Here is a 21,327-nt window from a genome sequence, read left to right as displayed (position 1 = left end):
TCTCATTTTTTACCTGATTTTTATATTAGAACTGGAGTTAAGTTATGGGGAAAGGAAAGGGAATTGACTGACTCACTCTTCAAAATGTTATAGCGGTACCTGACCCACCGGAGAATGTTAAATGGAGAGATCGGACAGCCAAGAGCATCTTCCTAACATGGGATCCACCTAAATATGATGGTGGTTCACGCATCAAAGGATACATAGTAGAAAAGTGTCCACGTGGTTCCGATAAATGGGTTGCCTGTGGAGAACCTGTTGCAGAAACAAAGTAGGTTTCTTAATTACTAGGCAAAAGAGTAAATGCTTACTCTTAACTCACTAAAATACATCTTCCCTGGGAAATTTTAAATATTGTGTTTTTCATTGAGAACTCTGGTGTGCCTGTCTGCTTTTAAAAGTGTTGCTGAAAATGCTTGCAGTTAAAGGTTTTTAGTAGTTACAATATTGAAGTAATACAGACTTAATTTAAAAGCTACTTGTGCCAATGATATGAATTTTAGAAAGTCTATGACAAATTTACAGTGGAATAGGTTATCCACAGGACAGTAAAATATCCTATTTTGCTTTCTGACAGAATGGAAGTGACAGGTCTTGAGGAAGGCAAATGGTACTCCTATCGTGTAAAGGCTTTGAACAGGCAAGGCGCTAGCAAGCCGAGCAAACCCACAGATGAAATCCAGGCTGTGGACACACAGGGTATTTATTTTTTATTTTTATCTTATCAGTCAGGGCTCTAACTTGAACTTGAACTTGATAATAGCATAAATAATCCTTTCCATTCAGAGGCCCCAGAAATTTTCCTCGATGTGAAGCTCCTTGCTGGCATTACTGTAAAAGCTGGAACAAAGATTGAACTTCCTGCCACCGTAACTGGAAAACCTGAACCTCAAATAACTTGGACTAAGGCTGATATGCTCCTAAAGCAGGACAAGAGAATCACCATTGAAAATGTTCCTAAGAAGTCCACAGTGACTATCATGGACAGTAAGAGAAGCGACACTGGCACATACATCATAGAGGCTGTGAACGTCTGCGGCCGGGCCACTGCTGTGGTGGAAGTGAATGTCTTAGGTAAGGGAGGTTTTTGTTTTAAAAGGGGACCAACTCTTTCAGCTACCTTCTCGAATAAAATATAGTTACATTTTTTTCTGTATAATTCCATCCACAGATAAGCCTGGGCCACCGGCTGCATTTGATATCACAGATGTAACTAGTGAGTCATGTCTTCTAACATGGAACCCACCACGAGATGATGGTGGATCTAAGGTCACAAACTATGTTGTGGAAAGAAGAGCAACAGATAGTGAAGTGTGGCATAAGCTCTCATCAACTGTTAAGGACACAAAATTTCAGGCAACTAAATTAATACCCAATAAAGAGTATGTCTTCAGAGTTGCTGCAGAAAACATGTATGGTGTTGGTGAGCCAGTTCAGGCCACCCCAATAATAGCCAAATATCCATTTGGTAAGTGGATATCAATATCAATTTGGAAAAGGATGCTTGTGTCAAACTTGTATTTGGGTGTCATATTGATATATAAACTTTTTATATCATTATCCTGTCTATAGATCCACCTGGACCACCAACTCGCCTAGAACCCTCAGACATCACTAAAGATGCAGTGACCCTCACATGGTGTGAGCCAGATGATGATGGTGGCAGCCCTATCACTGGATACTGGGTTGAAAGATTAGATCCTGATACTGATAAATGGGTTAGATGCAATAAGATGCCAATAAAGGATACAACATACAGGTATGCCCAGAACTTCTATCAAGTGTTAAAATAGCAATATATCCAAATTTTTGCTTTTTAGTATTTCCTGTGATCATACATGATATAGATTACTATTAAATTTTAATTATTTTTATTTTCTATTTTCATATAATTTCAGAAATTATATAAGTTCCATTCAAGAACACACTTCTCAATTAACTATAAAATAGTAGCTTTCTGGAAGTTTCAAAGTGTCCTCCACTATATTATAATGATCATTAGTATAAATAACAATCAGATTGATACATTTATCCAAATCTAAATTGCTTGACTGTTAAAGAACAATTTAAATTTATATTAAAATATTTTTAGTTAAGTTTCCAAATTAGTTTCTCACAATTTAAACAAATTTGCCCCTTCTATGTAAAATACAATTTACTGCTTCTTACCATATTGTTGTACATGCTCTTTTTCCTAATTCAGAGTGAAAGGTCTCACCAATAAGAAAAAATACAGATTCCGTGTGTTGGCTGAAAATCTGGCTGGACCTGGAAAGCCAAGCAGATCAACTGAACCAATCTTAATAAAAGATCCCATAGGTATTATTTTTATAATTTTCCATGATTATTTTGAAGCTTACAGTCACTTCTTTTTTTACAAACCTAAATATTTGTCTTCATTGTTTGCAGATCCTCCATGGCCCCCTGGAAAACCAACTGTGAAAGATGTAGGCAAAACATCATTATTCTTGAACTGGACAAAGCCAGAACACGATGGAGGGGCAAAGATCGAGTCTTACGTCATTGAAATGCTGAAAACTGGAACGGAAGACTGGGTCAGAGTGGCCGAAGGAGTTCCGACCACTGAGCACTTCCTCAAGGGGCTCATGGAAGGGCAGGAATACTCGTTCCGAGTTAGAGCTGTGAACAAGGCTGGAGAAAGTGAACCCAGTGAACCCAGTGACCCTGTGCTTTGCCGGGAGAAACTCTGTAAGTCCCTCCTGATGTGTGGGGTGTATAAATTCTTCCAACATGTGTCTGAAAACTACATTATGAGAAAATAGGGAAAAAAAACTCATTTTCTTTTTGCTATATTATTTCTGGGTGACTACCAAACTGTTCAGTGAAGACTAGATACTGGACAATACAAAAAACTGAATTTTTCTCTCTCTGGTCCAGATCCTCCATCACCACCTCGTTGGCTTGAAGTGATTAATATCACAAAAAATACAGCAGACCTAAAATGGACAGTCCCTGAGAAAGATGGAGGGTCGCCCATCACCAACTACATCGTGGAAAAGAGGGATGTCAGGCGAAAAGGCTGGCAAACAGTGGACACCACCGTCAAGGACACCAAGTGCACAGTAACCCCACTGACTGAGGGTTCTTTATACGTGTTCCGAGTTGCTGCAGAAAATGCCATAGGACAAAGTGACTACACTGAAATTGAGGATTCTGTCCTGGCCAAAGACACCTTCAGTATGCTTTCCAACTGAATCTTTGCAACATTTGTACTAGATTATTACTTTTCCCTCTGGCTTTTCTAATCAGTAATTATTATTTTGCTTTCAGCTACTCCTGGACCACCATATGCCCTGACAGTGGTTGACGTGACAAAACGACATGTTGACCTAAAGTGGGAGCCACCTAAAAATGATGGTGGAAGACCAATACAGAGGTAGAACTTGAATTAATTTATAAAAGATAACTTACTTTTGGTTTAAAATTTTTTGTGTGTGTGAAACTTGGGAATTAAACCCAAGTGTATCTATAGCTGAGGTACATCCCTATCCCTTTTTTTATTAGTTGCTCAAAACATTACAATGATCTTGACATATCATATATAATACATTTGATTCAAATGGGGTATGAATTCTTATTTTTCCACGTATAAAGATTTTTTTCATGTGCAGGATCACATTGGTTATATAGCCATGTTTATACATACTGCCATACTAGTGTCTGTTTTTTGAGATAGTCTCACTAAATTGCCCAGGCTGTCCTCAAGTTTGCAATCTTCTGCTTCAGCCGCTACCATACCCAGCTTGACTACAAATTCTTAACATTTTCTTTTTTATTATTAATGCTAATGAAATGCCTTCTTATTTCAATAGATATATCATTGAGAAGAAAGAAAAGTTAGGCACTCGTTGGGTGAAAGCTGGAAAGACCTCAGGACCTGACTGTAACTTCAGAGTAACTGATGTCATTGAAGGAACAGAGGTCCAGTTTCAGGTTCGGGCAGAAAATGAAGCTGGAGTTGGTCACCCAAGTGAACCCACAGAAATCCTGTCAATTGAAGATCCAACAAGTAAGTAGTGTTGATCATACAAAGGATATTGTCTAAAACTTGATGATGAGACTGTTTACATAATTGTTTCACTCTTTTCTCAGGTCCTCCCTCACCTCCCCTTGACCTACATGTGACTGATGCTGGAAGAAAACACATTGCCATTGCTTGGAAGCCTCCAGAGAAAAATGGCGGAAGTCCTATAATAGGATACCATGTTGAAATGTGTCCAGTAGGCACTGAGAAATGGATGCGAGTTAACTCTCGCCCAATAAAAGACCTGAAATTCAAGGTTGAAGAGGGTATTGTTCCTGACAAAGAGTATGTTCTAAGAGTGAGAGCCGTCAATGCTGTTGGTGTCAGTGAACCTTCTGAAATCTCCGAAAATGTGGTTGCCAAAGACCCAGACTGTAAGAACACTGTCTTTTACAGTTAATAAGTTAGTCTTTGTTCATTGCATTACATTTTGACAGACATTTTACCCCTTCTTTTGGATTATATCTTATAGGCAAGCCAACGATTGATCTGGAGACTCATGACATTGTGGTCATTGAAGGTGAAAAGTTAAGCATTCCTGTTCCCTTCAGAGCTGTCCCAGTTCCAACTGTTAGCTGGCATAAAGATGGCAAAGAAGTTAAAGCTAGTGATAGATTAACAATGAAGAATGATCACATCTCTGCACACCTTGAAGTTCCCAAGAGTGTCCATGCAGACGCTGGAGTTTACACCATTACACTGGAGAATAAGCTTGGCTCAGCAACTGCCTCAATCAATGTCAAAGTCATAGGTAATCATTCTTTAATGAAATAAACACTATATTTTCTTCACATGTTGGGGAAATTAGTTAAGTTTGCAGTATTAGTATAAATGGCTTCATGAACTGGCCAATTTGTAGACTAAACATCCCCTCAGATTATTTATTTCCATGTAAGAAGTAAAGCAATTCTTAACAGATAAAATTGCTATACTCTTATTAGGCTAATTTATTCCTGTTTTAATTATTTGCAAGTGAAATAATGATTTAGAGATATAGCATACCCAAAGAATGTTTAAATGATCAATATTTATTTCTTGTTGTATAAATTCACATTTTTCCATAGTATTCTCTTTAAGGGGTAGTAACATTTTCTGTCCTTTATCCCACCCCTTATAATGTTTGGAAATTTATAGGGCCATTTTTGCTCTGCACAAAGACTAGGAGCTGCTACTGACATTTAGTGGTAGAGGGCCAAAAATGCTAATGTCCTCCAATATGAAGGACACTCTAGCACATGAAAGACTATCCAACACAATAGCTCCACCTAGAGAAAGTACACTATGAAAATTCTGATTTTTCAGGATTACAATAATAATTATCAATTACAATTGTAACAGGCCTACCTGGTCCATGCAAAGATATTAAAGCAAGTGATGTGACCAAGAGTTCTTGCAAGTTAACCTGGGAGCCTCCAGAATTTGATGGTGGAAGCCCAATTCTTCATTATGTCCTGGAACGCAGAGAAGCTGGGAGGAGGACATATATACCAGTCATGTCTGGTGAGAACAAACTGTCTTGGACTGTAAAGGATCTCATACCAAATGGTGAATACTTCTTCCGTGTTAAAGCAGTCAACAAGATTGGTGGAGGCGAATATATTGAACTGAAAAATCCAGTCATTGCTCAAGATCCAAAGCGTAAGTTTAAACATGGATATACAATGACTAGTAATTCATATGCAAGTTTTCTTTTTGTTTTAAGAAGGTGGGTTGGCCGGGGACATAGCTCAGTTGGTCGGGGACATAGCTCAGTTGGTCGAGTGCTTGCCTTGCATGCATAAGGCCCTGGGTGCGATCCCTAGCACCAAAAAAAAAAAAAAGGAAGAAGATGGTTTTCCCAAAGTTAATATTTTTTTTCTTGTTCTACAGAACCTCCTGATCCACCTGTAGATGTTGAGGTTCATAATCCTACAGCTAAGGCAATGACTATTACGTGGAAGCCACCTTTGTATGATGGAGGAAGCAAGATAATGGGTTACATCATAGAGAAGATTGCTAAGGGAGAAGACAAGTGGAAGAGATGCAATGAACACCTGGTACCAGTCCTGACCTACACAGCAAAAGGACTTGAAGAGGGAAAGGAGTACCAATTCCGTGTACGAGCAGAGAATGCTGCCGGTATTGGTGAACCTTCTCGGGCTACTCCTCCCACCAAAGCCGTAGATCCTATCGGTAAGTTTTGTCTAATGGAGTTGCTACTTTCCTGTTATGAAATAAATGAGAATGATGTTTTGTCAGATATTTTAATCAGAATTGAAAATAATTATTTTTAATCATTACAGATGCTCCAAAAGTGATTCTGAGAACAAGTCTAGAAGTGAAACGAGGTGATGAAATAGCTCTTGATGCAACCATTTCTGGCTCACCATACCCAACTATTACATGGATAAAGGATGAAAATGTCATTGTACCAGAGGAAATTAAGAAGCGACCGACCCCCCTGGTTAGGAAGAAGAAGGGTGAAGTTCAAGAAGAAGAACCATTTGTCCTGTCTCTGACAGAGCGTTTAAGCATCAACAATAGCAAACAAGGAGAATCTCAGCTCCGAGTCCGAGATTCTCTCCGACCTGATCATGGCCTGTATATGATCAAAGTTGAAAATGACCATGGTATTGCAAAAGCTCCGTGCACTGTCAGTGTGTTAGGTAAATGTTAAACCTATACTTTCAGCTGGGAAAAGCTTACACATAACATAAAAATTAGTTGGGGGTGGGCAGTTAGAAGAAGTGGGAAATAGGTTCAGCAAATAATCCTCGGTCATATTTTTTTCATACCATATTAAAAAAAATCAACTAATCTCATCATTCATTATCTAATGTGATATAAAGAGAGTCAGATGTGGGAAAATCAGATTTATGTCAAAGAATCATACTAACATTTACATGTTCCATAGCAAACCATTTCTATGCAAATTTTTAATTACTGTTTTCTTTTGAAATATTAGATACACCAGGACCACCAATCAACTTTGTATTTGAAGATATTAGAAAGAACTCAGTCCTCTGTAAATGGGAACCACCCCTTGATGACGGTGGCAGTGAAATCATAAACTACACTTTGGAAAAGAAAGACAAGACAAAACCTGACTCAGAATGGATTGTCATCACCTCAACACTTAGACACTGCAAATATGCAGTAACAAAACTGATTGAAGGAAAAGAGTACCTCTTCCGTGTCAGAGCTGAAAATAGGTTTGGACCTGGACCACCATGTGTTTCAAAGCCACTTCTAGCTAAAGATCCATTTGGTAAGGTTTCTTTGGCATTGAAAGTTTGTTTTTTTTTGACATATACTTTGGGATTATATATATATATATATATGTAATCAGTTTATAAAGTTCAATTTTTGTGTCACATTGGGAATTTTACTTTTTTTTTCCTCAGAACCACCTGATGCACCTGACAAGCCCATTGTGGAAGATGTTACCAGCAACAGTATGCTAGTGAAATGGAATGAGCCAAAAGATAATGGAAGCCCCATCTTGGGTTACTGGCTTGAAAAACGTGAAGTTAACAGTACACATTGGTCTCGTGTCAACAAAAACCTTCTGAGTTCTTTGAAAACCAAGGTAGATGGCTTATTAGAAGGACTCACCTATGTCTTCAGAGTATGTGCAGAAAATGCAGCTGGACCTGGCAAGTTCAGTCCACCTTCTGATCCCAAAACAGCACGTGATCCAATCTGTAAGTAATTCCCCAGGAAGAAAGTTAGGGATAGTAAGCCACTGTACATTTGAAAACCATCAGTGGGTTTGATGTGTGTACCTGCATTCATTCTAGCTCCACCTGGACCGCCTGTTCCAAGAATTGCTGACACAAGCTCTACAACTATTGAATTGGAATGGGAACCCCCAGCTTTCAATGGTGGTGGGGAAATTATTGGCTACTTCGTCGATAAGCAGTTGGTTGGCACAAATGAATGGTCACGCTGCACAGAGAAGATGATCAAAGTCCGTCAATACACTGTCAAAGAAATCCGAGAAGGTGCCGATTACAAACTTCGAGTGAGTGCTGTCAATGCTGCAGGTGAAGGACCACCTGGAGAAACAGAACCTGTTACAGTGGCTGAACCAAAAGGTACTTAAAAGTTTTATTTGAATAAAATGATGGATATTTTCTAAAGATGGGGCTATTTTTTTTTTCATCTTTTTTGGACTAACGTATGACTGTTCTCTTTCAACAGAACCTCCAAATGTGGAATTGGATGTTTCTGTCAAGGGTGGAATACAAATCATGGCAGGGAAGACTCTTAGAATTCCAGCTGTGGTGACTGGCCGCCCAGTGCCTACAAGAGTATGGACCATAGAAGAAGGAGAGCTGGACAAAGACCGTGTTGTAATAGAGAACGTGGGAACCAAATCTGAGCTAATTATCAAGAACGCATTGAGAAAAGATCATGGCAGATACATAATTACAGCTACTAATAACAGTGGCTCCAAATTTGCAGCAGCTCGGGTGGAAGTTTTTGGTAAGGAATTCTGCATGGATTTTCATAGGATTCTCCCAAGTGATAGTGACTTATTACATTAATTTTGCTGCTTTATTTTTCAGATGTCCCTGGTCCAGTTCTCGACTTAAAACCTGTTGTAACAAACAGAAAGATGTGTCTGCTTAACTGGTCTGACCCAGCAGATGACGGAGGAAGTGAAATCACGGGCTTTATTATTGAAAGAAAGGATGCTAAAATGCATACTTGGAGACAACCAATTGAGACCGAGAGATCTAAATGTGACATCACAGGTCTCCTCGAGGGACAAGAATATATGTTCCGTGTTATTGCCAAGAACAAGTTTGGCTGTGGCCCTCCTGTTGAAATAGGACCAATTCTTGCAGTTGATCCACTAGGTAAAACAAGTTTTTCACTGTGTACAAAATACATACTGCTTTGCTTCTAGTTATATCATTTATTCATTGAGCTTTATGGTTTCAAACTCCCAACAGTCTCACGATCTATAAATAGAGAGTAATCAAAACGAATAGCTAGAGAGTAAATCAAATAACTACAAGCAACTTAAAGACATCATTTTTGGTATAATTCCAAAGTAACTTTGGTTCCAAGTATATTTATCATCCATAGATTTGTGTGCTGAAAACTTTTGATTTTCCTGGGACTTAGTAATAACCTAGTAATAATTTAGAAGTATTAAATATTTCCAATGGCATTCACTGGAGTTTGGTTTTTTTTTCTAATAATCTAGTAGTTTAATAGGGTTTTTTTCCCAGAAGATAAAATGTCTTATGATAAATGCCTTAACCTTGCCCTGTTCATCAAAAAGTCCCCAAATTGGATAGCTAGGGAGGCCACAAACCAGAAGGAACCACCAAAGGATAGGAAAATAATCAGAGGAAATCTTCCAGAGACAACATGAAATCTTACAATTGTACATACTTGGTAATGCACACTGACCCTCATTTTAAGAAAGCAATGCCTTTAACAAAGACCTATTTCTCAAGAGACAAAAGTAGTTATTCCTCTGCCATCACCCCCTGGAAAAAAATATAAATTATATCCTACACCACTGTTAAAGCTTGTCTCAAAAAGCACATTAAATTGTGCCACAAGCATTAGAACAGTGCTGGGATTCCACTGCTTCTAGTTACAATAACTTCAGTAAGCACGGATTGGGTCTAGTTTCACCTTTCAGAACTTACCCTTGGTTCTGTCCTTCAGGACACAAAACCATAGAAGGATTACACACAGTCTCCATTGTATTTAAACCTACACTTGAGGCAACATGATTTGCAGAATGTTTAGTAGCCATATCTCAGTGCCTGCTAAAAAACACTTTGCTCTCAACTGGCCATCCAAAGCAAGACCACAGACCTATTTTACTAGGTCATTAAGATTAGAAACTTTCCCAGTGACAGGAGGTAAACAATCTAAAAGACTAAATATAAAAAAGCATATGTTCACCTTGATTTATTTTTAATTAATACTCAATGGAAAGTTTGCTAAAAACAAATTCTGCAAGAATGGCTGTATTTTGGTAGCTGACACATTTTGAGGAGGATTTTAAAAATGGATATAAGATAATGCCAAACAGAAACCTATTGTTCACATGAATAATGTGAAATATTAATTCCCATATTAATATTTCTCTCATGCTCATCATTTAATTTGTTTCTGGTTAAAGGTCCTCCGACATCTCCTGAAAGGCTGACATACACAGAAAGGACCAAGTCCACTATCACCCTTGATTGGAAAGAACCCCGCAGCGATGGTGGCAGTCCCATCCAAGGATACATCATTGAAATACGGCGTCATGACAAACCTGACTTTGAAAGAGTTAACAAACGCCTCTGCCCAACCACATCTTTCCTGGTTGAAAATCTCGATGAACACCAAATGTATGAGTTCCGAGTCAAAGCCGTCAATGCAATTGGTGAAAGTGAACCATCCCTGCCTCTTAATGTAGTCATACAAGATGATGAAGGTGTGGATTCTGAACCTAATAACTTTAATGCACTTTACAGTTCTGCCCTTCTCCTGTAAGTTGAGAAAACATCCTTATAAGTTTTCTGCTTTTCCCTTTCTCTCCCTTCTCTTTGTAGTGCCTCCAAATATTAAATTACGTCTGGCCGTTCGAGGAGACACTATCAAAGTTAAGGCAGGGGAGCCTGTTAACATCCCTGCAGATGTGACGGGTCTTCCAATGCCTAAGATCGAGTGGTCCAAGAACGAAACAGTAATTGAAAAACCCACCGATGCACTTCAAATAACCAAGGAAGAAGTGTCCCGCAGTGAGGCAAAGACGGAGCTTATCATTCCCAAAGCCGTCCGGGAGGACAAGGGCACTTATACCATTACTGCTTCTAATCGCCTCGGCTCAGTGTTCCGAAATGTTCACGTTGAAGTTTATGGTAAGGGACTTGCTTTCTTTTGTATAAAAAAAATCCATTGTCAGCTGAAGAATTGCCTTCTCAAGCTCCTCTGTCCTTTTCCTTCCAGATCGCCCATCCCCACCAAGAAATCTTGCTGTTACTGATATTAAAGCTGAATCTTGCTACTTGACATGGGATGCCCCTCTAGATAATGGTGGCAGTGAAATCACCCATTATGTTATTGACAAACGCGATGCAAGTAGGAAAAAGAGTGAATGGGAAGAAGTCACCAATACTGCTGTAGAGAGAAGATATGGGGTAAATGTTTCTGGGTATTTTCTCACATATTTAAAAGCACATGACTTTGACTTAATACCATTTTCATATAACCCTGAAATCTAATGGTTAAACTCAAAACACACACAAGAAGCTATTTCATTATTATAGTGTTTAGTACCTTGCACATAAGGCTACTTAGTAAATACCATTTGCTATTCAGCTACTCTTACTTGAAAGATCTGCTGAGGTAAATTTATATATTCTTATTTTAAATGGGTTTTCCTTTTCTCTGTCTTCTTCCATGATTTAAGTCTATATATTTATTTCCCATTATAGTAATACCTCCCAAAGTAAGTTCAATTTTGAGAAGAGTAAAAATCAGTGGAAGCCTATTCTTTTTAAGACATTTCTATTTGTCTCATTTCTAGGTCTGGAAACTTATCCCCAATGGACAGTATGAGTTCCGAGTTAGAGCAGTGAATAAATATGGAACCAGTGATGAGTGCAAATCCGATAAAGTGGTCATTCAAGATCCTTATCGCCTTCCTGGGCCTCCAGGAAAACCAAAGGTCTTGGAGCGCACCAAAGGGTCAATGTTAGTGAGCTGGACACCTCCTTTGGACAATGGTGGCTCTCCAATTACTGGCTACTGGCTGGAGAAGAGAGAGGAAGGAGGCGCCTACTGGTCACGTGTTAGCCGAGCACCAATAACAAAAGTGGGATTGAAGGGTATAGAATTTAATGTTCCCCGTTTGATTGAAGGCGTTAAATACCAGTTCAGAGCCATGGCAATAAATGCTGCAGGAATTGGCCCTCCCAGTGAACCATCAGATCCAGCTCTTGCTGGAGATCCCATATGTAAGTATGCTTCCTTGCTGGAAATCATTTCTAAAGGGAAGAGTTATTAAATAGATCGTTCTTCTCTTTTTAATTTTCTATGTCAAACTATTATTCATGTTTACATAGACAGTCATAAGTATATATAGAGATATATATATAGATATATCACTATATACACATAAAATCATACAGTTTTTAACTTTTGGATTAAACCTCATATTTTATAAGAAATCAGAATTATAAAAACCTGGATGGACTGACTATAAGCTCCTCTCTGCTCTCATACTTTAAATGAACTTCTTTCTCATTAGACTATTGAAGTCATTTCTCCCACTAAAGACACTCCTCTGCAGGAATTCAACAAAAAGAAAAATGTCGTTAGCTTTTCAATAATATTTATCAAGCAAAGAGATCAAATTTTCAGGCACATTCTGTGAGAGCAAATAAAAGAGGAAAATTCTGAAAGATCTATGATAAGATTCATTCAAAAAATCAAAATTCTGTGTCCTTGACAGTTAATTCAGTTTGCTGTGTATCTGATTGGATATTTGGTAGGAAAAAATCAACTGTTATTTTAAAATACTCTTAACTGCTATATGGAGAATATATATAATATGGTACAATAGGTATTCATTTATTCATTCAGCAAACTAGTGTTTACTGAACATAGGGTCTCTTCACTAGAGGGGGAAAAGTTATAATTAAAAAGATAAATAGAATAAAATAATTTCTATAATTGTAAAACACTTCAGAAATGAAAAGGGTGGTTATGTGATTATTGCAGAGATTGATCCTTCTAAAGAGCATTATGATTAGCTTATGTTCAAAGATATACCAACTAATGATGAAATTATTTAAAATTTTTCATACTGTGATAAGCAAAATGTGTTTTCAGTGAAAAATACAGTAGAACCTCATCAAGGGAATCTCAAAAGTACACTAGCTTTTCACTAATCATGTGTAAACAGACTATAGAGTATCTAGATATCATAAGTAGTCTTTCTTTTCCAGTTGTTTGATTTCTGTGTCTTTGCATTAATGCTAAAGACAAGTAGATTGTTTCAAGTAGATTCTTATTCCCTTTTAACATTCCTATTTTAATAGATTAAAAATAATATTTAATCTTATGTAGCAACAAAGGAGTCTTACAGTATAAAAATCTAGCATTATATTACCTTCAAAATTTGATGTGCTTTTTCGTTTGTTTTGATTTCTTATTAGACCCACCTGGGCCACCTTCTTGCCCAGAGGTTAAAGATAAAACAAAGTCAAGCATCTCACTGGCATGGAAACCTCCAGCCAAAGATGGTGGCAGTCCAATCAAAGGATACATTGTAGAAATGCAAGAAGAAGGTACCACTGACTGGAAGAGAGTCAATGAACCAGACAAACTTCTTACTACCTGTGAATGTGTGGTACCCAACCTGAAAGAACTCAGGAAGTACAGGTTCAGAGTGAAAGCTGTCAATGAAGCTGGTGAATCTGAACCAAGTGACACAACTGGAGAGATACCTGCCACTGATATTCAAGGTACTGGTCCTTATTCAGTGTATGCATCTCTTAAGTCTCATTATGAAATTGATTAATCTCCTAAGGATAGGTCAGTCACTTTTTTATAATGTCAGCTAAATCCTATTACATTATGGCTTTACAGAGGTACCAGAGGTTTTCATTGACATTGGAGCACAAGACTGCCTGGTTTGTAAGGCTGGCTCACAGATTAGAATCCCCGCTGTCATCAAAGGGCGCCCAACACCAAAATCATCTTGGGAGTTTGATGGAAAGGCAAAGAAGGCCATGAAGGTAAGAAAATTAAAATTTTCCTGAGTGTCCCACTGAATCCCTGGAAGGAATATTTATACTACAATTGTCTTCTTTTCTAATAGGATGGAGTTCATGACATACCTGAAGATGCACAGGTAAAAAAATAATAATAATAATTGAAATAACTCACAATATGGTTGACTTCTGTACTACTGTTACTTCATTCGATATACGAACACTGTTTCCTTTGTACAGTTGGAGACTGCTGAAAACTCATCTGTAATCATCATCCCAGATTGTAAACGTTCGCATTCAGGCAAATACAGCATCACAGCCAAGAACAAAGCAGGACAGAAGACTGCAAATTGCAGAGTCAAAGTCATGGGTAAGAAAGACTTTAAAAGTTGCTATGGAATAGGAACAAATTAGTTTTAAACATCCAAGGAACGCTGTCTACATTATGATTTGCCTCCAACAGATGTACCAGGTCCACCCAAAGATTTGAAAGTCAGTGACATCACAAGGAGTAGTTGCAGACTTTCATGGAAGATGCCAGACGATGATGGGGGAGACAGAATCAAAGGCTATGTCATTGAGAAGAAGACTATTGATGGAAAGGCTTGGACTAAAGTCAATCCAAACTGTGGAAGCACCTCCTTTGTAGTGCCTGATCTCATTTCTGAACAGCAATACTTCTTCCGCGTGCGAGCAGAAAACCGTTTTGGTATTGGCCCACCTGTGGAAACCGTTCAGAGGACCACTGCCAGAGATCCAATCTGTGAGTTTTAAAATCCAAGTCTAAAATATCTTCTCAAATTTGAACTGTATTGGTATAAACTCTGCTTAATGCCTCCTTAACTATTTTTACAGTTCCTCCTGATCCTCCTATTAAACTCAAAATTGGCCTGATAACAAAGAATACAGTCCATCTCTCATGGAAACCTCCAAAGAATGATGGGGGCTCCCCTGTCACCCACTATATCGTTGAGTGCCTTGCATGGGACCCTACTGGGAAAAAGAAGGAAGCGTGGAGACAGTGCAATAAGCGTGATGTGGAAGAATTGGAATTTACCGTTGAAGACCTCATAGAGGGTGGGGAATATGAATTCAGGGTCAAAGCTGTCAATGCTGCAGGAGTCAGCAAACCTTCCACCACTGTTGGCCCTGTGACCGTCAAAGACCAGACATGTAAGTACCAACCCACTGACAGAGAATTCCCTCTTTATAGCTGCCTTCCTAGGTATTTAATACTACCCCAAATTAGTAAGAATGGGATATGAGAACGTATTAGGAAGTTCCTCTGGCCTGAGTGCTGACATGGGCAAATTCCTCAATTACCCATCCCTCAACCTCAACTGAGTTACATTCTCCTTACATGAAAGGAGATGATGTTTGTAATTTTCTTACTGTAATTTTCTCCATGGAAAGCTGTTTTCTTTGTCAGAAGTTAAGGCAGTTCCTCTGCCTGCTCCTCAGAAGGGTCAGAAAGCAACCAGTCATTTGCTTGGCAACTGCCGCAGTGCGTTTCTCTTCACAATCAAATTTCTTTTCCTCCACTTGAGAAAAATAAGTATCTGTTTAAAAAGATAAAATATACATACAAATATGGTAATGCTGCACTCTCTGATTATTGTTACCATCATTACTGCTGTGCAAATTTGTTCAGTTCTCTTTTCAAAGCTGAAGGCTATAGTTACTACCCTCTTTCATACTCTTATACTAAATCTGTGGAAAATAGAAAATTCCTTTGCCTCTACCGGCAGTTGCATTTCTTATGAGGGGAAGTCACCTAGAGTAAACGTTGTGAATCCCTTTGTAACTCCGCATGAATATTAAAGAAATCATGGCGACAGGGCTCCCAAGCCTAAGCTATTACACTTCACTCCCTTCTGCCCTTTTATCAGTATATGCTCATGCATAATTATGCCAGAAAAGAGAGAGGCAATTGCTGAGAAATCTAGCCACATGTAGATCCAATAAACTACATGTACCTGTTCCTCAAACAAGTACAACAGTTTTAAAAACAGACCCACTCTTATACAGGCCTGGGATAAAAAGTCTGCCTATAGTAGATACAAACACCTTTATCACCCTTGTAAATTGTACTTTCTGTCCTTCAGCACTTTTTACTCCTAATGATAACTTATTTAATTTTTAATAATCTAGGCCCACCATCAATTGAGCTCAAAGAATTCATGGAGGTTGAAGAAGGAACTGATGTTAACATAGTGGCCAAAATCAAAGGAGTGCCATTCCCAACACTCACTTGGTTTAAAGCTCCTCCAAAGAAGCCTGATAACAAAGAACCTGTTCTCTATGACACCCACGTCAACAAACTGGTGGTGGACGATACCTGCACTTTAGTTATTCCACAGTCTCGCAGGAGTGACACTGGCTTATACACCATCACAGCTGTAAATAACCTAGGAACAGCATCAAAGGAGATGAGACTCAATGTCCTTGGTAAAGATTGCATGACTTGGTTAAAACTGCATGTTTTTACATCCATAAATAGGTTCAGGCTTTAAAAAATCACTCTAATAAAATGTTCCTTCTTTAAACCATTTTAGGTCGTCCTGGCCCTCCAATAGGACCCATAAAGTTCGAATCAATTTCAGCAGATCAAATGACATTATCTTGGCTTCCACCTAAAGATGATGGTGGGTCCAAGATTACAAACTATGTAATTGAGAAAAGAGAAGCTAACAGGAAGACATGGGTACGTGTTTCCAGCGAACCTAAAGAGTGCATGTACACAATTCCCAAATTGCTGGAAGGCCATGAATATGTATTCCGAATCATGGCCCAGAATAAATATGGCATTGGAGAACCACTTGACAGTGAACCTGAGACAGCACGAAACCTCTTCTGTAAGTTGGCTCACGTTTTACACCAAAGCTATTCTTATCTATGCTGTTTGTAATTTCTTGTAGACTAATGTATTGTTTTCCCCACAGCTGTCCCTGGGGCACCAGATAAACCAACAGTTAGCAGTGTGACTCGTAACTCCATGACTGTCAACTGGGAAGAGCCAGAGTACGATGGAGGTTCTCCTGTGACTGGATACTGGCTAGAAATGAAAGACACCACTTCAAAGAGATGGAAGAGGGTGAACCGAGACCCTATCAAAGCCATGACTTTGGGTGTTTCTTACAAAGTAACTGGTCTTATTGAAGGTTCTGACTACCAGTTCCGCGTGTATGCAATCAATGCTGCTGGTGTGGGTCCTGCAAGTTTGCCATCAGATCCAGTGACTGCTAGAGATCCAATTGGTAAGGCTTGCCATCATTCTTTATTTAAAAAAAAAATTTTTTATCTTCCAAAAGTGCAATGGAAAAGTCAAGAATACTAATTTATACTGGTTTGTTCCAGCTCCTCCTGGCCCTCCATTTCCCAAAGTGACAGACTGGACTAAATCATCGGTGGACCTCGAATGGTCTCCCCCATTAAAAGATGGTGGTTCCAAAATAACTGGATATATTGTTGAGTATAAGGAAGAAGGAAAAGAAGAATGGGAAAAGGTAACTAAAACCTGGCTTTAAAAAAATGTACTATGTATGAACTAAAAATGTAGTAGTTACTCTCAATCCCATTAGCTTCTATCTATATTTTTAGTTTAAGAAATCAGAAAAATAGGGCTGGGGTTGTGGCTCAGTGGTAGAGTGCTTGCCTAGCATTCATGAGGCACTGGGTTTGATCCCTGGCACCACGTTAAAAAAAAAAAAAAAAAAGTAAAATAAAGGTTAAAAAAAAGGAAGAAAAGAAATCAGAAAAATAACTTCATAACTAATGATGCAAATATGTTATTGTCAAAAAATTAATCAGATTAGGGTTAAGGAGACTACCACTGAGCTACATCCCCAGGTCCATTTGATAATAATTTTAAAACATCATTCCTGGCAAGTTATTCCATTTAGTGTTGCCTATAAAAGCTGAGCCTTAAAACCTAAACTGACAATTTTCCTAAAGAGAGTAAGTGGGCTACTGGTTATATGGTAGAAAGTTATGAAAGCAACAAGCTGCAAAGAACTAACTATAAAATGTTTATCCATTTCCCCCAGGCTAAAGACAAAGAAGTGAGAGGAACAAAACTTGTTGTGACAGGATTAAAAGAAGGGGCATTCTACAAATTTAGAGTGAGAGCAGTTAACATTGCTGGCATTGGAGAACCTGGAGAAGTCACAGATATCATTGAAATGAAAGACAGAATTGGTAATTATCAGCCCTTCTATTATTTCTTCCATACTTACGTTTCAGACTGAAAGTGGAAACCACATTGAAAATTTTCAATTCTTTCCCAGTTTCACCTGACCTCCAGCTAGATGCCAGTGTCAGAGACAGAATTGTTGTCCATGCTGGAGGGGTGATCCGAATCATTGCTTACGTCTCTGGGAAGCCGCCTCCAACTGTCACTTGGAGCATGAACGAAAGAGCGTTACCTCAAGAAGCCACCATTGAGGAAACGGCCATCAGCTCATCCATGGTCATCAAGAACTGCCAGAGGAGCCATCAAGGCGTCTATTCTCTTCTTGCCAAAAATGCAGGGGGAGAAAGAAAGAAGACAATTATTGTTGATGTATTAGGTAAATAAGTTCACTTTTTCTATGCAATGTTTTCAACAAGCATTTTTATTACATCTACAGCAAAACTATGTTTTAATAAAACTATGTTATAAACATTTTGGAAAAGAAAAAAAAATAACCCATAATCCACAGATTAGAATTTTAAATTTTTCCTTTTTGCTTTTTTAGCCTACGTATATTCTATACAGTTGTATTCCTACTACACATAAAGTTTTTTATGCTGCTTTTTTTTTACAGAACGTACCACCATAAATGCCTACTATTATTATATCATTTCCCTAAAAGCAACTTTTATACACATGAATGTTTAAAATCTGTCAGTGACGATCATTTTCACATTTGAAAATAGTTATTTTCACATGGTTATTTGCTAATTATCTTAATAATGAAAAACCCTCTGAAGGTTTCAGTATTCTAATTGAGGAGCATCGCATTTGGTTATGAATATAACCAAATGTCACTGAACATAGAGTTGAACTTTTTATGCCTCTTGTTGTCTGGTTTAGTCCAGTGATTTACTTTGAAAGTGAAGTCCTCCCACTTAGAGCACATGACTCTAAGTACAGCCATGCTGCAAATAGCCAGTCCTGTGTTAACATAATTAATATTTAAATTACATAAAACCATCTCATTCAGCTGTAGTCCTGGGAGCTTTTCAGTTTCAAGCTCTTAAACCTTTTTACTTCTAAACAGCCGTGACTTTAATTGGAGAATTCATATCCTTCCACATTAAAATTCCAACCCCTCCTGTGCTGCTCATTGATTGACTCATCACCCAGAAAAAAAATTATCTTTTTACCTCTTGGAGAGGAAACAACCCAAAGTGACCATCCCACTCCTCACCCCTCTCCTGCTGCTCCCTCCATCTCATGATTTTTGCATTTTATTCTCCCTTAGACACAAAACCTTAATTTCTTCATAACCATATTTGTCTCCTTTTTAAAAGCAAAGAGTAACACATGTTGAGTTCACTAAAGACAGTTTGAATTTTTTCCTCTTATTTTCAGATGTACCAGGTCCTGTTGGAATACCATTCCTCTCTGACAATCTAACCAATGACTCCTGCAAATTGACATGGTTTTCTCCAGAAGATGATGGAGGCTCTCCAATCACCAACTATGTCATTGAGAAGCGGGAAGCTGACCGCAGAGCTTGGACCCCCGTGACATACACAGTCACCCGACAAAATGCTACTGTCCAGGGTCTCATTCAAGGAAAAGCCTACTTTTTCCGAATCGCAGCTGAAAATATTATTGGCATGGGCCCATTTGTTGAGACACCAACTGCACTTGTCATCAGAGATCCAATAAGTAAGTACAACTTAAAACAAGTTTCATCACCTTACTCATTTAATAAGACCATGGTGACAAAATTTGTATATAAATGCCATACATTTCATTTACTTAATAAGCACTTATTAGACAACTTCTCAGAATATGATTTGATAGTATTTTACTAGTTATATGAAAAAAGTTATAGGAATATTTATGATTCATCAAATCCTTTCTGTGTATAACACTCTGATTTTTTTTAAACATTCCACTCAGTAGCTTAAATAGAAACTAATTATTTTCCTAACCCTAAAACCACCAACTCTGGAGATCTTTCCTAAATTAGTTTTAATGAACCTTTATCTTCTCACCTAATTTTTCTTATTCTAATTTTCATTAAGACAATTAGATTGTATTGGGCCCTTTTTAGCTTGCATAGTCACATAATGAGTCACTTCTGTTATTTATTGAAGCAGATCACTTAATGTGTAAATGCAGTCCTTACAAAGGAGTTTTTACTACATTCTGTTACATTCCTTATATGACACATTTTTCTCTGTGTTCATACTTACAGCTGTACCAGAGCGACCTGAAGACCTAGAAGTCAAAGAAGTTACTAAAAATACTGTAACTTTGACTTGGAATCCTCCTAAATATGATGGTGGATCAGAAATCATTAACTATGTCCTAGAAAGCCGGCTCATCGGAACGGAGAAGTTCCACAAAGTTACAAATGACAACTTGCTTAGCAGAAAATACACAGTTAAAGGCTTAAAAGAGGGTGATACCTATGAATACCGTGTCAGTGCTGTCAATATTGTTGGACAAGGCAAGCCATCATTTTGCACCAAGCCAATCACTTGCAAGGATGAACTGGGTATGTGTCACCCACAATTTATACTTTGAAAATTGTACATTCATAGAGTTGCCAAAGATACCAGTAAAGTGACTTTTTTGTTCGTTCTTATTAACTTTTAGCTCCCCCAACACTTGACCTGGACTTCAGAGATAAGCTCACGGTTAGGGTTGGTGAAGCTTTTGCCCTCACTGGCCGCTACTCAGGCAAACCAAAGCCGAAGGTGAGTTGGTTCAAAGATGAAGCTGATGTGCTAGAAGATGAACGTACTCATATAAAGATCACTCCGACAACACTTGCTCTAGAGAAGATCAAGTCCAAACGTTCGGATTCTGGCAAATACTGTGTCGTTGTGGAGAACAGTACAGGCTCCAGGAAAGGTTTCTGTCAAGTCAATGTTGTTGGTAAGTACTGTTTGACAAGGAACCTTCCGTTCCTTCAAAAGCAGAAGTAGAAACGACACTTTGTGCTCTGACTTCTTTTCTGCAGATCGTCCTGGACCACCAGTAGGACCTGTCATTTTTGATGAGGTAACCAAAGATTACATGGTCATCTCCTGGAAGCCACCTTTAGATGATGGAGGGAGTGAAATCACCAACTACATCATTGAAAAGAAGGAGTTGGGTAAAGATGTTTGGATGCCTGTGACCTCTGCAAGTGCTAAAACAACATGCAAAGTTCCTAAACTGCTGGAAGGAAAAGATTACATTTTCCGTATACATGCTGAAAACCTGTATGGAATAAGTGATCCTCTGGTGTCTGATTCAATGAAAGCCAAAGATCGTTTCAGTATGTATTGTTTCTTTCTGTGGAGTCAATTCTTGATGTAGTTTAAAAAACTTAACTTCTAACACATTTTGCTAACATT

General features: G+C 38.3%; 1 protein-coding gene and 1 long non-coding RNA gene across 2 annotated transcripts in view; one reads left to right on the top strand and one right to left on the bottom strand.

The window, feature by feature from the left end:
* The window catches only part of Ttn (titin), a 263,368-nt gene that overhangs the window by 175,836 nt on the left and 66,205 nt on the right, over nt 1–21,327 (top strand). The window contains exons 209-248 of the mRNA XM_078017672.1: nt 94–271; nt 578–699; nt 787–1,074; nt 1,172–1,468; nt 1,573–1,759; nt 2,204–2,319; nt 2,410–2,709; nt 2,899–3,198; nt 3,292–3,397; nt 3,834–4,030; nt 4,114–4,419; nt 4,518–4,796; nt 5,384–5,683; nt 5,915–6,217; nt 6,328–6,690; nt 6,990–7,292; nt 7,429–7,728; nt 7,825–8,121; nt 8,228–8,512; nt 8,596–8,889; nt 10,179–10,478; nt 10,597–10,905; nt 10,994–11,184; nt 11,574–12,003; nt 13,207–13,515; nt 13,640–13,788; nt 13,872–13,904; nt 14,005–14,134; nt 14,228–14,527; nt 14,620–14,937; nt 15,916–16,212; nt 16,320–16,619; nt 16,707–17,021; nt 17,122–17,270; nt 17,811–17,961; nt 18,051–18,332; nt 19,340–19,642; nt 20,178–20,480; nt 20,582–20,863; nt 20,949–21,248. Of these exons, the coding sequence (XP_077873798.1) occupies nt 94–271; nt 578–699; nt 787–1,074; nt 1,172–1,468; nt 1,573–1,759; nt 2,204–2,319; nt 2,410–2,709; nt 2,899–3,198; nt 3,292–3,397; nt 3,834–4,030; nt 4,114–4,419; nt 4,518–4,796; nt 5,384–5,683; nt 5,915–6,217; nt 6,328–6,690; nt 6,990–7,292; nt 7,429–7,728; nt 7,825–8,121; nt 8,228–8,512; nt 8,596–8,889; nt 10,179–10,478; nt 10,597–10,905; nt 10,994–11,184; nt 11,574–12,003; nt 13,207–13,515; nt 13,640–13,788; nt 13,872–13,904; nt 14,005–14,134; nt 14,228–14,527; nt 14,620–14,937; nt 15,916–16,212; nt 16,320–16,619; nt 16,707–17,021; nt 17,122–17,270; nt 17,811–17,961; nt 18,051–18,332; nt 19,340–19,642; nt 20,178–20,480; nt 20,582–20,863; nt 20,949–21,248 (10,272 nt within the window). The remainder of the gene's footprint in view (nt 1–93; nt 272–577; nt 700–786; nt 1,075–1,171; nt 1,469–1,572; nt 1,760–2,203; nt 2,320–2,409; nt 2,710–2,898; nt 3,199–3,291; nt 3,398–3,833; nt 4,031–4,113; nt 4,420–4,517; nt 4,797–5,383; nt 5,684–5,914; nt 6,218–6,327; nt 6,691–6,989; nt 7,293–7,428; nt 7,729–7,824; nt 8,122–8,227; nt 8,513–8,595; nt 8,890–10,178; nt 10,479–10,596; nt 10,906–10,993; nt 11,185–11,573; nt 12,004–13,206; nt 13,516–13,639; nt 13,789–13,871; nt 13,905–14,004; nt 14,135–14,227; nt 14,528–14,619; nt 14,938–15,915; nt 16,213–16,319; nt 16,620–16,706; nt 17,022–17,121; nt 17,271–17,810; nt 17,962–18,050; nt 18,333–19,339; nt 19,643–20,177; nt 20,481–20,581; nt 20,864–20,948; nt 21,249–21,327) is intronic.
* LOC110598088 (uncharacterized) lies at nt 52–18,128 on the bottom strand. Its single transcript, XR_002483897.3, has 6 exons — nt 18,000–18,128; nt 16,103–16,172; nt 15,157–15,323; nt 7,640–7,726; nt 2,170–2,268; nt 52–255 (listed from the first exon to the last, which is right to left on the bottom strand). It is a non-coding gene; the product is annotated as an uncharacterized LOC110598088 (long non-coding RNA).

This window comes from Ictidomys tridecemlineatus, chromosome 7, assembly GCF_052094955.1.
Source record: "Ictidomys tridecemlineatus isolate mIctTri1 chromosome 7, mIctTri1.hap1, whole genome shotgun sequence".
Classification (NCBI taxonomy): domain Eukaryota; kingdom Metazoa; phylum Chordata; class Mammalia; order Rodentia; family Sciuridae; genus Ictidomys; species Ictidomys tridecemlineatus.
This window is presented reverse-complemented; position numbering and strand designations above follow the sequence as displayed.